Here is a 21,292-nt window from a genome sequence, read left to right as displayed (position 1 = left end):
AGCAGAGTCAAACAGAGAGGACTGAGGAATTTGCAGATACACACCATCAGGAGAACAGTAGATGGTGCAGCCGAGCTTGCATAGTAAATCACGACCCAGCAGGTTAACAGGAGTAGAATCAGACAGCAGAAATGCATGATCAGCTGAGAAGGCTCCAACTTGAACAGGCAGAGGTTCAGAAAGGGGATAGGGCGTTGGAACCCCCGTGATACCTACAGCGGATACAGTTTTTCCAGAATGGGGAACTGCAGGCAAATCAGCGATATGGACTGCAGAAAGTGAGGCTCCTGTATCAACAAGGAAAGGAAGTGAAAGATCATTGACAGTCAGGACACATTTACCTGTAGGAGAAAGCGGTAACGAGGGAGCCAAAATTTCCTGAGGTTCCCCATGATCCTGTCATTGCTGGGGAGTGAAATATGGTTGGGGACTGGCGGGCGGCATGTAGCCTTGTTGATTGCTTACGGGGCCATTAGGTCGGCTCGGACACTCGTTTTTCCAGTGTCCAGGTAATTTACATTAATTACAAATGCCTCCAAATCCCGAAAACCCAGTCCCATGACCCCGTCCCCTTCCCTGGAAATCCTCACGGCCCCTGTATTGCCCTCCTCTCCCTGAGTAATGCTGTATCTGGAGGGCCTTTAACTTTTGGGAGGACTGTTCCTCCTTTCCTTTTAGAATGCGGTGGCAGTGCTCTGTGAGGGGGAAATCTCGCTCCCCTGGGGTACAGAGCCCCCAGAAGGGTCCGAGGCTGGAAGTCAAATCAGTGAGGCAGGAGAGAAACCTAGAAGGAAAAACTTTATTATGCATGCATGCAGGCTGACAGCTACCAGAGAACAATAGCAGTCAGCATTGAGAGACAGTTTCAGGGATCCTTTATACAGTATGCTCAGACAGTTTAGTTGTTGATTGTTTTCTTTAACATATCAAAGTCTCAGCAGAAGTACTCTGAGATACTTCTAGCACTCCTGGTGTGACCAGAAACAAGTTTCACAGTACACAAAGCCACATGAGAGCTTGAGTGGAGGAGTCTACAAGGCAAACTGTGACAAAGATAAGGGTTTACATGACAAATTGTGACAGACTAGGAGTATCCATGAACTTGAGATAGGCATTGTAAGGGTCTTGATTAGAGTTAATTTGATTTCTCTCTGATACAGCGAGAGGGGTCTGGAAAACTTTTAACCCTTACAGCAGTTTTCTTTTAGAGAGTTTTGATTTCCTGCACAGTCCCCCCTTTAGACACAATTGGAGTTATTTGATTTTTCTCCCACAATTCCCCCCTTTAATACTCCTATTGGAGTATTACTCAAAGTTTATTCTGGACATTCTTAGGTATTCTTCTTCTGCTAGGATGAATTCTCATCTTAGAGAGAGGTTTTCTTTATCAGTTGGGTAAATGACCCACTGCCCATTTCCTGGATTTAACCATACTCTATGATAGCAGGTATTTTCTGAGATTCACCCCCAGATCTTTACCAGTGCCAATTTTGCTTTCAAAACATAAGGGAAACATAGTTCCTGATGGATGTAATGCTTGAGTAAGGGGAATTCCTGAGGCAATCAGATTTTTATGCCAAATCTGCCTGTTCCCCCCATGACTATGTACTCCTGGCACAGTGTTATCATTCTGGGCATCTACCCACTCCCGCTCTCCTGTAGAGTACTGACTACCAGTAAATCTGAATTTTAGGGGTCTGGTCCACAGGGAGGCAGGAGTTGAGATAAACTGTAATGGTAAAAGGCCTTCAGAGCCTTTTATAAGCTGTTCACATATCCAACAGTCACTTGCATTGGTGAGGGACACAACCTTCTGCAGGGCTTCCCAATAAGGGTGGGGAAAGTTATATACTAAGGCTACTCTGACTACTAAAAGAAGGAGAACAATCCCCATCCTATTATAGTATCTTAAGTCTCTAAAGTAGAAGGATAATAATAATAATATAGTAATTAGCTAGCACCTAGCAAAGCAGTCTCTTTAACTAAGCTTAATCAGTTAGTATTGTTTGGCTTGCCTCTGCAGGCACTCGTCGAGATTTCGTAGTCTCTCAGTTCGCTCAATACTGGAATGGATTCCCCTTTGTGAGAGCTACGGGGCGCCAGGCTCACCTGTAGGTCTGTTCTGGCACAGTCCTACCTCTCAGGTTGTACCTCGAAGCTCCTGGTGGAGGCCGGTTTGGTAACAGTCTGGTTTGAGAGTCTGCCGCCTCGGTCCGCTGAACCTCGTCCTCAGGTGATTCCTCCGGGGAGGGGTCCTGGGTGACGGGGTCAATCAGCTCTGTTGGATCTGCAGTTCGGCGTACATGACTTGCGTGGATCCACGAGGGGCGCTCCTTCACCTTTACTGCTGTGTGGGTGATGAGCAGCACTTGGAACGGTCCTTCCCACCGGGCTGTCAGGGAATTCTTTCTGCGATGTTCCTTCACGAACACGTAGTCGCCTGGTTGGATGTTGTGGCACGGTACATCAGTAGGTACTGGGAGGGCTTCCTTCACCTGCAGGTGCAAGCTCTCCTAACCGTCATTTTATGTCTAGGTTTCTTCTTTCTGTGTGGCTGCTAGCCTGTGGGCCTCCTGCAACATTAAACTGCTTACAAATCACACATGAATTAGATATGAATTAGATATTCTTGACAGCTTCTAGGTGCACGCCTGGGGCATACCATTGTTTTGGGATTTGTGAGGCCACCCCCCTTTTGCTCATGTGTGTCATTTGATGAGACACCTGAGCAAGCTGCCGTGTGAGAGATTTTTGGGGCGACTGGGCAGCCATCAGGTGCACCCATTATCCCAGCTGGGGATAAGGAGCAGCCTGCTTTCTCCCAAAGGGTTTTCTCCACAGGGTGAGTAGCTTGCTGTAGTTCTATCAGGTCCTGCAAAGAAACAGGGAGGGAAAGAGACCAGAATCTGAAAGGGAGTCAGAGGTCCATGTGCTGCTGCATGTCTGGCTGCTGCACCAGCACTCCCATTACCCAGAGAAACAGGATCAGTGGCACCTGTGTGGGCCGGGCAATGGGTAATAGAGAGGGATGTGGGTAGCTGAATAGCATCAAGGAGTTGGGAGATAAGGAGACCATGAGAGATAGCAGAGCCAGAAGAGGTAAGGAAACCTCGTTGTTTCCAAATTTGTCCTGTGGCATGACAGAGAAAGCATACTTTGAATCAGTATAAATGGCAGCAGACTGTCCGGACGCTAAAAGGCAAGCATGAATTAAAGCGATGAGCTCAGCAGACTGAGCTGATTTTGATTTCTGGAAGAGAAAAGGCCTCTAAAACATCATTATCTGAGACCACTGCATATCCAGCCTCTACTTTACCAACTGAATTTCTTTTACATGAGCCATCAGTGTACAATACAAGATCTGCATTTTCCAGCGGTTGATCAGACAAATCTTGGCGAGGCTTCACACAGTGCTCAAGCAATTCTTCACAGTTATGGGTATGTGGTTCACCATCAGAGGGTAAAGGAAAAAGAGTAGCTGGGTTAAGTACATTACATCTTTGAATTACCACATTTGGGGAAGAGAGGATAACATTCTCATACCGGGTTTGTCTCTGAACAGACAGGTGCTGGGTGCGGTGTCGCTGTAAGAGAGCAGAGACAGCATGAGGGACCTGTAAGTTAATGCTGTGGCCTAATGTGACAGGTTGGGCTTTTTCAAGTAATTCAGCAGCAGCTGCAACTGCCCTCAGACAAGGTGGGAACCCCCGGGCTACTGAGTCCAGTGTTGCAGAGAAATAAGCTACTGGACGAGGTGTGGGTCCAAGGGGTTGACAGAGAACTCCAGCTGCAATTCCATCCTGTTCATGACAAAACAGAGTAAAGGGCTTGCTATAATTAGATAAGCCCAGAGCAGGGGGCTGTGAGAGAAGAGTTTTAAGGGAAAGGAAAGCAGAGTCACATTCTGGGGACCAGGTCACTGGGTCAGGAGCTGAGTCTAAGAGTAGAATACTAAGGGGTCTGGTGAGTCCAGAAAAGTTAGGAATCCATTGTCTGCAATATCCTGCAGCACCCAGAAATTTGTGTACCTGACTTTGGTGAAAGGGAAATGGAAAGAACATGTGAGATTCACTCAGGTGTTAACTGGCGGCCATCTCCTGAAAGTAAATGTCCCAAGTACTGAACTCTTTGTTTTACAAATTGCAATTTGGCTTTGGAAGCCTTGTGAGCCTTTTTAGCAAGACACTTTAACACATACAAGGTATCAGTTTTACATCCTTCCTCAGTTTCACTAGCAATTAGCACATTATCAACATACTGAACCAACACAGAACTGCAGGGAAGAGAGAGAGAATTAAGGTCAGCTTTAAAAAAAAAAAAAAAAAAACCTGAGAAAACAGAGTAGGGCTTTCACAATAACGTTCACAAAAACATGTCCAGGTTAATTGATGACCCTGAAAGGGAAAGGCAAAGAGAAATTGGGAATTCTTATGCACTGGAATAGAAAAGAAGGCAGAACATAAATCTATTACAGAAAACCATTTAGAAGTGGGTGGAATAGAGGATAGAATAGTAACAGGGTTAGGTACTACTGGAAATCTAGGGATTACAAACTTATTAATGGCTCTTAGGTCTTCTACAAATCTATAGATTTGCTTTTTCACAGGTAGTATAGGTGTATTACATGGTGAAGTTGTATAAACAAGTATCCCTTGTTCAAGGAGGGAAGAGATTACAGGCTTAATGCCCTCTTGTGCCTCCCTAGCCAATAGATACAGGGCTACCCTTGGGAAAGGCTTGTTGTGTCTGTATGTTATTTGCACTGGTGTTGCAGAGGCTAGCAACCCCACTTCATTCACAATGGGCTGCCCACAATGTCTCTGGGACATCTGAGAGGTCCGGGAGGGGTGTATGTCCTGAGGTCTCATCAGATTCCTCTGAGAGTAGTAATGCTATCAAATTTGGAGCCTGATGGGGGGGGGGAAGGTCAACAAATATCCCTTCCTCTCTACAGAGAAGGTTTGCACCCATTTTACACAAGTCACATCCCATAAGGTTTACAGGAGAACAGGGAGATAACAGGAAAGAATGTTCAGCTGACAAGGGTCCAAAGCGGGGTGGGGGTGCAGATGGCACATCTGGGGAATCAAGCTGTTTCTTTAGAGTAGCCAATTCTTGCTGCAGCTATTCAATAGAATCTTTTTGGCTAGCCATAATGCTCTGATTATTTTTTTTAACTGCCACATCCTCCCAGAGGCACCAATATTCCATCTGGTTAGGATGTTTTTCCTCGAGGAAAACTTTAAGATAAGCAAGCTTTTGTAAGTCAAAGCTCTAGTTGCCATTTATTCTGGAAATTCCCCTGAGTATAGCCATTCCAAATGCTCGATAATGTCTTAAGTCTCCTTAGTTTCAAACCTGCAGGCAATATCTAGCTGGCTGATCATCTGAGACAAGGGAGTCCCAGGCTGAGAGAAACCTTTCCTATCAGTCGGAGACAGACTTGAGGGAGCAATCTTATCCATGTTAGCACTGTCCTGTCCAAGGACAGCGCAGGAGCCCAACAGTACTACCCTCTCCAAGGATAGCACAGGCGTCCAGCAACACTACTCTCTCCAAGGATACTGTGGGAGTCCACACAAACTGTCAGCTTCACTCACACTCCTTATGTGCCGGGGGAAACCGCCCTTGCTTTCAGCAGCTGTGCAGTGACACTGACAGCACTGGTGCGGCTGCGGTCCCATTCCGGACTTCACTCACTCAAAACCAAGCGCTTGGACTCACCACCAATCAGTCAGCAACAACAACAACAAAATCCAACCCCTATTTGGCTATACCCAGTGTTTTCATTTTAAATCTCTCTCAAGCCTCTTAACAAAAATTTTTAAGCAAAAGATGACTCTTACCGCCAGCCTGTCCAGCTGGTGACGAGAACAGGGAGGCGGACTGGGGGATTTTAAATGGATCCCTTACCCTCCAGATGCGTGCTGTAGTCCATTCCCGTTCCCCGTCGTCAGCCTTTCCAACTGGAGTTCCAAGCCATCCCACTTCTGACACCAAATTGGGGGGAAATCTCGCTCCCCTGGGGTACAGAGCCCCCAGAAGGGTCCGAGGCTGGAAGTCAAATCAGTGAGGCAGGAGAGAAACCTAGAAGGAAAAACTTTATTATGCATGCATGCAGGCTGACAGCTACCAGAGAACAATAGCAGTCAGCACTGAGAGACAGTTTCAGGGATCCTTTATACAGTATGCTCAGACAGTTTAGTTGTTGATTGTTTTCTTTAACATATCAAAGTCTCAGCAGAAGTACTCTGAGATACTTCTAGCACTCCTGGTGTGACCAGAAACAAGTTTCACAGTACACAAAGCCACATGAGAACTTGAGTGGAGGAGTTTACATGACAAATTGTGACAGACTAGGAGTATCCATGAACTTGAGATAGGCATTGTAAGGGTCTTGATTAGAGTTAATTTGATTTCTCTCTGATACAGCGAGAGGGGTCTGGAAAACTTTTAACCCTTACAGCAGTTTTCTTTTAGAGAGTTTTGATTTCCTGCACAGTCCCCCCCTTTAGACACAATTGGAGTTATTTGATTTTTTTCTCCCACATCTGCCACTGCTTGCAATTTGTCCATGGTCTCGGTCTCCCACCCAACACTTATTCGCTTTAGCATACTGCCAATAGCAGGTAGGAGGCCATTTACAAATGCATGCGCCAGGGCGCCCTGTCCATTTTCGCCCGGTCGCTGTATACCAGAGTGTTGCAGAAAAACTTCAGTCAGCTGGGTGTGATAGTCGCCCGGGCTTTCTCCCTGTCGCTGTTTACAGCAATGTATGGCCGTCCAGTTGGTTTTTGGAGTTCATACTTGGGGAATGTCCTCATGCAGGTGCTTAGCTCAATCCTTACATTTGCTCCAGTAGGCAGCGCCGGGACCAGTGTCTGGCAAATTAGAATGATGCTCAGCGGTGGGCCAATTTACTGTCATGAGCCATTTTTCATGCTCGCTAGGGGTTACAAGTAGCTTACACACTTGCAGGAGGTCTGCCTCAGAGAGTTCGTAGGCGTTGCACACTAGCAAAAATTCCTCTGCAAATTTGGTAGGGTTTTCCTGGGGCTTCGGAAACCCTTTTACAATTGAGTGGCTCTCCGTGCGGGTCCAGGGTTTATAGCTCCAAGTGGGATCCCCTTCTTGGCCCCCAGTATGCAGGATTCGAAGGGGAGCCTGGATAGTTTGAGCCAGAGCGCAAGTGCTGAGCCCAATCGTTATCTAGGCTATCTTCGCATATATGAGGGAAAGTGGAGGAGTCAGGCAGACTGGAAGGTTTTGGGGGAGCAGCACCGGAGGAATGGGTCTGGGCGGTGCCGGATGATTAGGACTGGCCTGAACTGGAGACCTCTGGGATTTGTCCCTGAGCCGAGGAGGTTGGTGGCCGTCTATTGAGCCGACGCAAGGCTGCCAAGCCAATTAATGCGTCTTCCTCATCGTTGTCACCAGAAATTAATAAGGGGTCTCCTTCGTCCTCTTCCACAATGGGATGGGAGTATGGAAGGGGTCGGGACTGATCTGGGTCTTCTCGGAGGACGGGGTAAAGGGGAGCACTTGGTCTGGTGGTGGGAGAGGAGGTTTCCAATAAAGCTTTTAACTTATCATTGCTATCTTTGAGAGAGGCGAGTTTTGATTCTGTGCACCTACGATTTGCCTCTTCCCACCACTGCATGAAACAATCAACCTCTCCTCTAGCCAGTTTAGTTTTGGGTTGGCCGAGTTTGTCTCTTAAGATGTCTACTCGGTCTTTGTCCCAAGATCCTAATATAGTGGCCACTGCAATTTGGGATCTCCTAGGGTTAACCTAGACCATTTCTCCAGGAATTTACAGGAGTCCGGACCCTTTCTATAATACATAAAATGAGCTGGCGTCCCTTTAGGGAACTGCCCCGACTAAGGCATCTGATTTCCCATGTAGGAGGACTTCGCACACACCAATCACACAAGGAGGAAATTCAGGTTCATCAGAACGGTGCCCGGTGCAACACACAAAAGAAGCCCACAGGCTACTGCCTCAATCGCCCTTGCGTTCACTCCAAGGATTTTATCCAAGGCACGGTGCGGCTGCGATTGTGCAGATTCCAGTCACACAGACCGCAGGGACAGGAGCCCCTTGGTCGGCCAGTCCCTGGACAGGGACGGCTCCCAGACTCACTCGCACCACAGGGAAGATGGATAGACAGAGACAAGACGCTCCTCAATCTGGACCAAATACCAGAGGTAATTAACTGACCAGATACCAGTTTCCAGATCCCAGGATTCACCACGGTCGTCCTGCAAGACGGTCAGGAATTACATGGCAACCGTCTTCACTGAGGCCATCTCAGTGGGACCTCCAAATTGTCAGTTAGACTCAGGACTCACGATTTTCGTAGACCACTCTGTTTTATTAGCAAAGCGCTTCGCTAATACAACCAGAAAAAGTGAGGCGCGCGTGTCCCCCCCCCCCCCCCCCCCCCGAAACCCAAGTCACCTTATTTATACAGATAAAAGAGGAGAGCAGACAAAGGTTTGAAAAAGGGCGTGAACTGACAAGGTTACCTGGGGTCAGTCAAGTACCTCATTTCCTTATTAACGCTTACCAATCTCCTATTAATGTCCCACTATCACCCTTAAGTGGAACCATTGTCCTCTGCCTTAACATCCTCCTTCCTGCTTACACACAAACAACTTTACCGTAACATCTCTCTTCCTGCTAAAGGAACAAACATTTCTTTAATTCATTCTACTTTTACAATATAATTCAGTCTACTTTCACATGAGCAAGACCAAAGCCCTCTTCAGGATCACAAAGAAAAAACAGTTGCTTGTCATTTCAACCAGAAAGGACACTGTCTGAATGACCTGCTAACCTGCATCCTACTTCAGAAGACATTCAAATCTGCACTTGAAAGGGAATCCTCTGAACTGGCATTCATGCTAAAATTCGACACTCTCTGCGGGGGAATTAACAAAGACTCCAGCTATCTTACCCATTACAAAGATAGCTTCCCCCATTATCACCTCTAATACTATTAACTCACAGACATTTCCCCTTCCCCACCTCTAATATCATTAACTCACTGGCATTCACCTTCCTCCCCGCCCCCCCACATCCCCCTTCTGTTCTGTAATGTGATTTGTCCTTTTCATGTGTGTTCATTTTTTTAATTGTATCCTTTGGTATATATGGTTGTGACTATTTTCTTCCATTATTTGATCTGAGGAAGTGGGTCTGGCCCACGAAAGCTCATCATCTAATAAACCATCTTGTTAGTCTTTAAAGTGCTACATAGTCCTGTATTTTGTTTCAGCTACACCAGACTAACACGGCTACATCTCTATCACTATCCCTGAGCTCTTCCACCATAATGCTTACCTGCCTTCAGCTGATGGGCCATATGACTGCAACTACATACGTGGTCTGTTATGCATGCTTGTGTTTCCCATGCTTTCAACTATGGATAGCATCTGTCTACGCTCCGTCACACCACTCTTTGCACAAGAGGGTTACTGTACCCACAGATGTCCTCATATCCCTATGCTGGTGGACGTTAGTGGACAATCTGCTGGCAGGGGTACCCTTCCACCAACCCCAGCCCACAGTGCAAATCACAATGGATGCACCCCTGTTGGGTTGGAGAGCCCATTTTCAAAACCAAGTAGTCCAGGGCAAGTGATCTCCATACGAGACATCCCCTCACATCAATCTGTTAGAACTCAGGGCAATGAGAAATGCCCGCACACACTTCGTGCCCCAAATTGCCAATCATACAGTTCGAGTCCTCACGGACCTCCGCCCTCCTTTCGGCATCCCCCTGACGTCAGCGCGTGCCTCTACGCCGCTCCTGGGGGCGGCGTCTGAGCAAGCGGCACGTGTCTGCTGTGAGGTCGCGCCTTCCCCGGCAAACGCCTCCTCAGGGCTCCCGTGAGTGCGGGGCTCCGGGAGCTCTGCGACTGCTGCCGCCGCCATACCCACAGCCTCATCACAGTCTCTAAGGTGCTGCAGGACCATTCGTTGGTTTTAAGTCATTCGGTCACTTGCTACAGATGTTTTGGTTCTTGCTGTTTGCTAATTTCCAAAAATGGAACACACAGATAAAGTGGAGTGAAGCAGGCACCGCTACCAGCACAATTAACAAGTTGCTTCATAATTATACATACAAGGAGTGAATGTGTCACAAATGACTTCTGCCACATGCTTCTTGCTGTATAGCCACTAACTACTCCTGGGAGAATTCTGCACCAAAAAGTATAAAAATTCTGCATATTTTGACAAAGCAACACACTATTCTCACACCAGTTTCAATTATTTTGACAATTTATTTCAAAATATCTGTTAGCAAGTTTGTAACAATACCGATGACAACAAAAGATCCAGGAAGTGGTGTTTTGACAAATAGATTGTGGGCAAACGTTTCTGAGGAGGGGGGGAAAAAAGCTCTGAAGGGCTCATGAATTCTCCACGTGAACACAATGGAACCCGGTGCCATCCTTATTTGGTGTTGGCATTGTGGGGACAGAGGGAGAATTTGTTCAATGTTGTCAAAACAAAGGGAGTTGCTCCTTTTAGAGCCCTTGCTAAATTGGGAAAGAGCAATGGAGAAGCTGCAATTTCTGTAGCAAGAAAGCTTGTAGAGCGCTGTATGACCAGAGAGAGAAGGAAAAGGGAGACCCAGAGAGACCTGAATTGTTTGTGCCTCTGTCTAGTTGTCAAAAAAGACAAGTCTCTGACCAGACTTTTACCATGCAAGGATGGTTTTGAAGAGCATATGAAAAGAGCATTTTGGCAAACCAAGATTTGGATGTCTTTGCACACAGATAATCCAGATATTGGATCACCATTGTAACATGGGTAGAAAAGTGTGGCTTATTACCTACTACTTGTATTTTTCAAGTGTCCAATAGCATCAAAGCTTACTACACAATCTCATGTGTGTCCGTACCAGTAGGGGTTGCTGCATAATAAAATGTGTTTGCAGTCAGAACAAACTTCCCTGCACAGAACTGTGTATATGCCAAGGTAACAAAGACTGTGGTGTGTGCTCTTAACAGAAATCCTGGTAACGATGTTACCTAGAAATGTCACCAGCGCTATTATCTTTGAGTGATACTTGTACAAATTGATTTTGTTTTATTCTTGTAGCTTGTTGTTGTGATGATTTGAAGTAAAAAAGAAATCTATTTTCATGCCTCAAAATAACACCTTGTCATTACACTAACAGAAATGAATTTCAGTATTTCAAAGGGGTGTTATTTCAACATGTTGAGGTCATTGTTTTTCCCCCTTTGTTTACCCACGCAACTAGCCAGTTCCACCTCATCTTAAAGTAGACATAATAAGGTTTCAAATGGTTTATGATGTGTGTTGGTATGGAGAAGGTATATAATGTCGACCAAATTGGTGGTGTCTGCTGCTTACCTATCTACCTGAGTAAATTCCAAAAAGACTAGAATTAATTTAAATGAACTTACCTTTCCAGAAATCAACCCTGACTCTGAAAAGTGTGTTAGCGCTTAGCAACATCTACAGAGGCATCCGGCCTCCTAATCAAGAGCTTTACAGCTTTTTGCCTGTTGGTAACCACTCTGAAGCCAGCTAATTCAGTAGGAATTAAAAGTTGTTCCCAACTGATGGATGTTTGGCTTCTATGCGATTGATGGGTCTCCTTTCCATTTTCCACGTGTCAAACTCATTCTCATGCTGTGCACTAATTGGCAGACTCATCAGAGAAGCAATCACTATGGAGACTGAACTACTCTTATTCAACACTGAGGCCATATCTTCACTCTGGGGAAGATTGATGCTGCGGTGATCCATCTTCCAGAGTTCGATTTAGCAGTTCTAGTAAAGACCTGCTAAATTTAACTCAGAGGGAGCTCCCGTCAGTGGCCAGTCATCCTGCGAGGCATAAGGGGCACTGATGGGAGCGTTTGCTCCTGTTGGCCTTCCACTGTGGGGACGGCAGGGAAACTAGAATCAAGGTACGTCAACTCCAGCTACATAACTAATGTAGCTGGAGTTAGTATCTTAATTTGACCTTCCCCTTTAGTATAGACCTGGCTCGAGGACGTTCTCCAAATTTAGGCTACGTCTAGACAGCGGGGCTATTTTGGGATACCGGCAGTATCCCAAAATAGCAATTCCACGTCTTTAAATGCACCTGTTATTTCGAGATAACGGGTGCGCTACTCCAACATCCCTGTAGCCCTCGTTCCACGAGGGTTAAGGGATTTGTCGGAATAGGGCTTAATTTCGAAATAACCTTGAAATAAGCTATGCTGTTCAGCTTCCTTCAGCTAATTCTTACTGGCTTCGTTGGCCTCATGGCCCCCCTCCCCCCCCCCCCCCCCCGCAAAGACTGTAACAACTGTTTCGGAGTGTGATCGGCAGGGAGCCAGGGCTGGCTGTCTCCCAAATTCAATTTTCAGCTGTGCCAGTGATTTCAGTGACCTTGGGAGGACCTTAACTGTAGTATTTAAAATGGAATATGTTAATTCTTAATATTTTGTATCCTGGTGGGATGCTTTGTTGTTGTGGTGATAGAAGCCATATAAATAACCCAATACACCTCTGGATGTTGCATAGTTGTATGTATTTAACAGGATTTAAAATTGAACTAGATTATATGAACAATAATATTGGCTACACAAGCTGAAGTAGGGGGAAATCCAAATCGCTCGCTTCAGGTCATCAATTAGATAGGAATGTCAGAAACAAGTTGTTCCCTAAGCTTTACATAATTGACTAGTGAATTGTGGAGGAGGTTATCTTCCTTTGAAGCATTAGGCTGCTGTAGAGGCAGAATTTTTTTTTTCCTGGTATGAGATATCTTATATTCCTAAAGCAAAATGCAGGACAATGTAGCACTTTAAAGACTAACAAGATGGTTTATTAGATGATGAGCTTTCGTGGGCCAGACCCACTTCCTCAGATCAAATAGTGGAAGAAAATAGTCACAACCATATATACCAAAGGATACAATTAAAAAAAATGAACACACATGAAAAGGACAAATCACATTACAGAACAGGAGGGGGATGGGGGGGGGGGGGGGGGGGGGGGGGGAAGGAAGGTGGTTAAGTCATTTGTGCCCACAAAACAGATATCAGACAAGATCACAAAGAGAAAACAGTTTCTTGCCATTTTAACCAGAAAGGACACTCTCTCAATGACTTAACCACCTGCATTCTGCTACAAAGACCTTTTACATCTGCACTTGAAAGGGAATCCTCTGAACTGTCATTGATGTTAAAATTCGACACTCTCCAAAGAGGATTGAACAAACACTTGAACTATCTTACACATTACCAAGATAGCTTTCCCAATTATCACCTCTAATACCATTAACTCACAAACATCCCACTCTCCCCACCTCTAATATCGTCAATTCACAGACACTTACCTTCCTTCCTCCCCCCCCCCCCCCCCCCCTTGCATCCCCCTCCTGTTCTGAAATGTGATTTGTCCTTTTCATATGTGTTCATTTTTTTTAATTGTATCCTTTGGTATATATGGTTGTGACTATTTTCTTCCACTATTTGATCTGAGGAAGTGGGTCTGGCCCATGAAAGCTCATCATCTAATAAACCATCTTGTTAGTCTTTAAAGTGCTACATAGTCCTGCATTTTGCTTCAGCTACCCCAGACTAACACGGCTACATTTCTATCACTTATATTCCTAGTGAGGTTTTTAATCTGGGTACGCTGTAGTTTCTGTTACTATGTTGGATGTTTTATACATTATAGTCATCTGTATTTCTTTTATACTGATTAGAACTTTTATAAAAGTAGCAATTTTTCTGTTTCTTCACCAGAACATTTGAGGTTCTGCTGGCATTACTGCATTCTCAAGAGTACAGGTCATCTCAGTGTGTTTTCTTTCTCTCTCTCTCTCTCTCTCTCTCTTTCCCCCCCCCCCCCCCCCCTTTCCTTTTTCTGTGTCCAGGAAAGCCAATATTTTCAGTTGATATTCACCCAGATGGGATCAAGTTTGCAACTGGAGGACAAGGTATGTTTGCACACTAATGGCGGAAGAAGTTCTGGGCTATAATAATGCTTACCGTATTTTTCTTATTCTATCCACTCCTTACTTAAGAAAATTATTCCCTGGACATACAAGACCTGAACATGCAACATTTAAAAATGCTGCAGTGTTCCCACTCATCTCTTCCATCCATGTGCAGAATAAATTGTAATGTGCACAGTAGGGATGTAAAAGAGTAGTCGATTGGTTAACTACTCAATAAGCCTAGGCTTATCAGGTAGTCGACTCGACTACTCGCATTTCTCTCTCTTCCCGCCCCCCATATCAGAGGCAGCAGTGTGTGTGTGGCGGGGGGGGGGGGGGGGCAGTTTCTAGCTTCCCGCTGGAAACCCCTGTGGACAGGGCCTGCTGGATCCGGCACAAGCCGGGACTGAGCAAGCCCAGCTCAATCCCAGCTCGCTCCGGATCCAGGAGCTACCCCCACTGTGGCTCTGCAGTTCAAATGTAGGAGCCAGGCTGTCTGCCCACCCGGCTCTTATTACATTTTAAATTGCAGAGCTGCAGTGGGGTAGCTCCTTCTGAGCACCTTCCCTTGTCGACTAATTGTGTAGTCGATACAAGTTGTGTCAACTTACATGATTACCCAATTACCCATCTCTTAACATCCTTAGTGCACAGAAGTATGTGTGAATGTGCACCACCAATAGAAACACACAACCTACCTGTGGGTGCTCTGCTAATCAGCTGGGCAGCATTTGAATTTCTTCTGAGTGGCCTCACAAGTGCACAGCTTACACAGGGAACGCTGCTCTTACGCTGACGGTGGCAAATTCATGCTTATTGACATGGACATGTGCTTGTTCTCTTGGGCATCAATGGAGAATGGCAGTTGCAGTAGTCCTATTGTGTCTGCTGCTACTAATATTGGTATTTAACTCCACAGAATTACTTGCCAAAAATCTTCTTTAGAGAGAAGTAAAACATGCAGTTTGGCTTTTTATATTGGTAGCCAGTGGAAATTGGGATTAAAAATATATAAAAATGTAAATATAAAATACAATTTTAAAATGTTTATACACAATAGCATTTTTTTTATATTAATATACACAAATGGAATTTGGTAAAGTTGTTTCAGTATTGAGTAATGAAACATCCAGATAACATGGCTCAAGTAGAGCTTTATTAATCAAAGATAGATTAGCACAATACACAAAGGCAAGGGTTAATAAGCCTGGATAGGAGCTCCACAGTGTCTTCAAACCTGCTGTGATTGGCCTGGGAGCAGAAGGGGAAGCACGCAAAGTCTCCTCCCACCACCGGGGCATAGGCGCCTAGGGGGAACCTGTGGAGGGGCAAAGACTTCACTTGCTCCCCCACTGCCAGACCAATCCTGGTCTGTGGGTGGGGGAAGCAGGGAAGTGTGTTGGCCCCGCCCCTTCTGGTGTGGCCCTGGGCCACTTCAAAAATTTTTGAAGTGGCTCCCGGTAAATTATAGCGAATGTGAACGGGTAACCTTTAATGGGTGATGCTTACTAGGTAACACTTAACTGTTACCCGGGAGCAGCCCCCTGCCCGCGGCCCACTGGAAGCAGTGGGGAGGGGGGGCGCGTCAGCAGCCTCGTGCTGGGCCGGAAATGGCAGCCCAAGGGGGAGCAGGAGCTGGCTGCCACTTCCAGCCTCACAAGGCTGCCAACTCCCAGCCCATGTGGGCTGGGAGCTGGTAGCCCAACGCAGGACCAGAAGCAGCTGGGTTGGAGCAGCCCCTGCCTGTGGTGCTGGGGCTCGCCTGCCCGCCGCTTGATGTTTAACCAGTTAACTAATTAAACAGGATTTTACATCCCTACGTGGCTGACTTTCCTAAGATTTACATACCAGTTCTTACCAGTTTTGAGCATAGTTTTCCAGAAGTTACCAAAACTTACAGGCATCTTATGCTAGCTATACCTGGGTACAGGGTGAGTGCTGGGTAGGTATCAACAAGAATATCCCTTTGATACTATCACTTGGATATATTCCCATCCTTGGCATTCTGTAACTTAGCATATTGTGCAATTTGGCAAGCCTTAACATACCATACATCTTGTTCCTGACAGTACCTACATGCACCCAGAAGAGGTTTCATCCGGTTTACCTACTCATTTGGCTTAAGTAGAAAGGATGATGGGAGTATGGATCATACATTTTCTCTTAGCATAATTATGCAGGATTTTGCGAGAAGCTACACATTAGTACACTTCATAGTTGTACATAGTTATGCAAAACTTGAATACAATATATGAGATGTATAATACTGATACTGTATACAATACTGGCTAGCAATAGTTTATGGTGCCCCCCTTTCTTGAGCTTCAATTTATTTTTCATGTACATGATAAATAGTCAAAATATTACTGTTATGTACAGTATGACTTTTACTATTTCTGAAATTACAGGTGGTCATAATAGTTTTTTGATAAATGAAAGCAAAAGCACTATTTGAGTACCAGCAAATGAATATGAACTCTAAAAGTCTATTTTTGTCTGCTAAAGATTTCTAGGGCATCCATTGCTGCAGTATCAGCCAATAATTCTCTATGAAATGAAAGTGAATTCAGACATTGTTTTGTTCTCTCTTAAAATATTGATTTATTTATCTTTAGGACAGGATTCTGGGAAGGTGGTGATCTGGAGTATGGCTCCTGTCCTCAAAGAGGATGATGAAAAGAATAAAAATATTCCCAAAATGCTTTGTCAGATGGACAATCACCTAGGTAAGGTACACAGGTTCTCTGTAGGCTTTGAGCCTTGGAGAATTTCCTGTTAGTAGATCTGTTTGTAATTTAAAAATATAAATCTCTGGTCAGCAGTGTACCAAAAAAAAAAAAAAACCACCCCCACAACTCCGTGATGCACTGCAGTCTCCAATCTCAACTACGTGCTTTTTTTTAAGATGTGCAGCAGAAAACCCTGTCAAGCTATAGTTTTGGACAGTTCTTCAGATACATCTGGAGATTGCTTGCATATGAGTCTTTTCCGCCTATTTGATGGGACCAAAAATAACTTGTAGAACAAATTTTTGACAACTAGTAGGATTACAGAGAAGGGCAAGAAAAGGAATGAACAGAGGAGATTCCATATGAAATGTTTATTGTAGTCTTAAGAGGCAGTGTATTATGCATGCGAAATGTTTGAAATGAGCTCATCTGAATTAGATGCTCCCTGCTTTTCTTGGAAGTGTGCTGTTTACAGGTTGCACTTGTGATTAATCCAATTTCATTCCTTAGTCTCACAACTGTTACTTTTTCCCCTTTAAACCATATTTTTATGATTCTTTTTTTAAGGCAGAATAGCTTGTTGAAACTTAAATATTTTATTCATCTGGTATTGAAAGAGAATTGGCAATCTATTTATCTGAAGCAGACAGAGTAACTGCTTTGAGTAGTGTGAGCATATTTAACAAATCCCAAGCACCTCCTGCCAAACTCTGCTTACCATGAAATCTACCCGCATTATGGAACCATTTTTTGACATTGCATCTTATAAACTTTTTTCTTTTTCCAGCCTGTGTGAACTGCGTGCGGTGGTCAAATAATGGGGTTTATTTGGCGTCGGGGGGTGATGACAAACTGATCATGGTGTGGAAACGAGCTGCGTAAGCATGTTTTCCTTTTTAACTTGTGTTTTAGCAGGTTCTTTCGTATATTTTTTTTACGAAAGTTCCCAGCTCCTTGCCTTAAGAGCATGCAGGGAGGAAGTCATAATTGCAGACCAATTACATTAGAAGTTTGTTCTGATAACCTTTGTCTTGAACAATAGTCTGTTTCCCGTAAGCATGTTCTCTCTTCTGTGCGGGAGGCAAGCCATTTTCTCCCTGGGTTTGTGGACAGCTTCACTATTAGACTCTTCAAAGAGATGTTACCATTATCAACCTGCTTCAGGGGGGTATAATAGCATAGGGTATGTCTACACTGCAAAGTTAATTCGGAATAACAGCCGTTATTCTGCATTAACTTCCATAGCGTCTACACAAGCAAACCGCTACTTCAATTTAAATTCGAAATAGCGGGGCGCTTAATTCGAGTTTGGTGAACCTCATTCTACAAGGAGTAACACCAAACTCGAATTAGCTAATTCAGAATAAGCGCTGTGTAGACGCTTAGTCCAAATTAGCTGGCCTCCAGCCTTCCCAGTTTCCCCTGGTGGCCACTCTGGGCCAAAGCAGGAAAACTCTTCTCTCTCCCCCCAGCCCCGGAGCCCTTAAAGGGGCAGACTCTGGCCACAGTGCCTGCGCCAGCTCCAAGCCTGCCAGCCCAGAGCCAGCAGTCACTGCCCCCGACCCAGTGGCCCCAAAACATGAGCCAGCAAGCCACTGGCAGCCAGCCCTGCACCGCTCCCCAGGAGCAGTCTGCCAGCTCCCAGGAGCCTGCCAGGGCCCGGAGAAGGCGGGCACCTTCCTGGTCCAGGGCGGAGATCAGGGTGGACCGTACTCAGGTTTGGGGGGATGCCCCCAACGTCCATGATCTCTGCACTAGACAGAGGAACGCAGCCGTCTATGGCAGGATAGCTGCCAGCCTGGCCACCAAAGGCCACATGCAAACCCAGGAGCAGGTTTGCATGAAAATCAAGTTGGTCCAGCAAGACCCCCAACCCTGAGCTCTTCCTCCCCCTTCTAGCTCTCTCCTCCCAGGTTTCCCCCTCCCCTCTCCCACCCTCATTCCCATCCCAGTTTTGGTCAATAAAGAGAGTTTGTTTTTGGCAAGAAATGTGTTTGACATCAGGAAGGGGGGTTATGGAGGGGTAAGTGGAAGGACGTGAGGGAGGAATGAGGCACAAGCTCCCAGTGGGGCAGACCAGGGAGGCTCTTAGTGCTCCTCAGGGTGGAAGCTCTCCTGCAGGGTCTCCTGGATACTGACAGCTCCCCGATGGACCTCCTGGATGGCAGCCTGCAGAAAGTGCCGCCAGGCTTGCAGCAACACATCCACGAGAAGCACCCAGAGTGCCCAGGGGCAGCTCCGGCTCCGTGTTGCAGAGTGCTGTGGTGTCCCGAGTGAGGGCAACCAGAGCACACAGACACAAATGCTTTGCTGTCCCTCATTGAGGCAGGCAGGCAGGCAAGCAAGCAGGGACACCTGAGAACCGGTTGCCTGGGGGGTGAGGGGAGGTAGCCTCAGGCAGCAGCCACACACAGGCTCCTGACCTGATGCCCTGCCTGACCTGGTTCTGGCTGGCCTTAAATCTGATTCTGTGTCCAGTCAGTGTGGATGCAGTATTTCGAATTAGCAAAATGATAATTCGAGCTGCATTTTGTGTGTAGGCGCGTTAATTCGAGTTATCTTAATTCGAAATAGTTAATTCGAATTAAGATAACTCGAATTAACGCTGTAGTGTAGACATACCCATAGAGTGTATGCATGTAGGTTTTAAAGGTATTTTGTTTCACTTTTGTATAAAATCAGATTGCTATTTTTGTCTTACTCCCCATAATGGTAATATCTGAGCATCAAGTAGACTTGTACTGTACAGCTATACTGTCTTCTAAAACAAACAGTTACTCATTAACTTGTTGAGGTGGTTTTTGTTAACTCTTCTGGTTCTGTTTTAATTAGGTACATTGGACCTAGCACCGTGTTTGGTTCCAGTAGTAAACTTGTTAATGTAGAACAGTGGAGATGTGTTTCAATTCTCAGAATCCATTCAGGGGGTAAGTGAAAAGGTGCAGAATAAATCTGAATAGAGCATATTGAAAAAATTGTATTTGTTGACATTGTTTTGTTTTTGTTTTTTTTTGTTAACAATCAGTTGGTCATAAAACTCCTCACAACACAAACTCCTCACTAATTATTAAAACTGGTTCTTTAAAAGGCCGGGGGGGGGGGGAGAGAAAACAGTGGCTTTTATTTAAGGGAGGCAATGAATCTAATGGCTAGAACAGGGTGTCAGGATTCCTGGATGCTGTTCCTGACTTCACCACTGACTTGCTCTGTGATGATCAGCACACAATTTAACTTCTGCAAGTCTGTGCACTCAACTGTAAAATGCGGATAATACTTTTTATTGTTAGCATTATCTTCAATAGTGTCTTGTTTATTATCTGACTGTAATGGAATTATGTAATTTTAGCGTGAGTTATCAAAAAGTTGGTTAAAAAATTAGCAGGTGCTTGTTATTTTTATAATTGTCCTGGGGGGCTGTGTGGCTTCCATCAGTGTTTTACAGTGGACTCTGGTAGTGAGACTTCCCCCCCCCCCCCCCCCCCCCCCCCCTCCCATCTGGGATGGAATAATTTTTGTGTTGTCGTATCTCCTGCTGCTGCTTCACTAATGCAAATTAAGCCCTTTGGACAGAGGAGATTGTGGTTCCTGTAAACACCCTGGTCGTCATGTTTGTGTGTGCGTGTCTCGGTTATGTCTACACTACAGCGTTATTTCGAAATAACTTATTTCGAATTAAGATATTTCGAAATAATGTGCTGTCAGCCGATGGTCAGGGCACTGTGTGTGTGTGTGTGTGTGTGTGTGTGTGTGTGTGTGTGTGTGTGTGTGTGTTACACCCAAGTCTTCAACTGCTGGGATGCAAGGTCCCGTCGCAGCGAGCAGCCTGGAGGACGCCCCGAGAAGTTTAACGTCCGTGTCTTTGACCGCTAGGACCGGGGTCCCTTCGCGGAGGGCAGACAACAGGCTGACAGACGCCCCAAGGTTTATAGGAAGAGCTTATTACATCTCAGATTTTAACTGCTAGGATACAGGATCCCTTCGCAGCGGGCAGCCTAGGGAAGGCTGAGAGATGCCCCTACGGATCCGTCCCCTGGAAGCGACACGATCCAAACGCCCAAGCTCTCCCTATACCTGTCTCTTATGACCGGCTGGAGTTCTTTTAAATTGTGCTTGGTTCTGTTACAGCAACTGAAGGAGTCAGGTTGAAGCTTAACCAGTTACAGGTTTATTAAAGAAGCTTATAAATCATATGGTTAGAATGGCTATTGCTCTTTTTCTTAACTGCTAGCAAATATAGATCTTAAAAATGGTTACAAAGAAAATAAAGCTAGAAAATAGAAATAATGGTACCAAGTGACAGCTTAATCTTTAAAGAGCTCTAAGTCTATGTGTACAGTTAAGACAAAGGACACATCCAGGTACAATTTTTACCCCCTTCTGTGCCTCTCGACTCCAGCTGGTCAAGCCAGGGCCGGTCTCTCAATTCCTAGGAAAGACGAATACGAGGTGGGCATCCCCGTGGACCCTCGGGAGGTCAAACACCTAACCCGACCAGCAGATAGATGGTAGATTGACACTCAGAGTAAATGTGCTGCTGGACCCATCTTTATACCCATAGGGGCCCGTATCCTCTTTCTTATCGAA

The 21,292-nt window shown here is 45.5% G+C and overlaps 1 protein-coding gene across 2 annotated transcripts in view; it reads left to right on the top strand.

Annotated features, from left to right (window-relative positions):
• LOC102449237 (protein HIRA-like) overlaps positions 1 to 21,292 on the top strand; it is a 179,704-nt gene that overhangs the window by 15,822 nt on the left and 142,590 nt on the right. For both annotated transcript variants that reach the window (XM_075918058.1, XM_075918057.1), the window contains exons 2-5: positions 13,917 to 13,979; positions 16,595 to 16,705; positions 17,496 to 17,586; positions 19,541 to 19,635. In XM_075918058.1, the coding sequence (XP_075774173.1) occupies positions 13,917 to 13,979; positions 16,595 to 16,705; positions 17,496 to 17,586; positions 19,541 to 19,635 (360 nt within the window). The remainder of the gene's footprint in view (positions 1 to 13,916; positions 13,980 to 16,594; positions 16,706 to 17,495; positions 17,587 to 19,540; positions 19,636 to 21,292) is intronic.

Source organism: Pelodiscus sinensis, unplaced genomic scaffold (genome assembly GCF_049634645.1).
Source record: "Pelodiscus sinensis isolate JC-2024 unplaced genomic scaffold, ASM4963464v1 ctg112, whole genome shotgun sequence".
NCBI lineage: Eukaryota > Metazoa > Chordata > Testudines > Trionychidae > Pelodiscus > Pelodiscus sinensis.
This window is presented reverse-complemented; position numbering and strand designations above follow the sequence as displayed.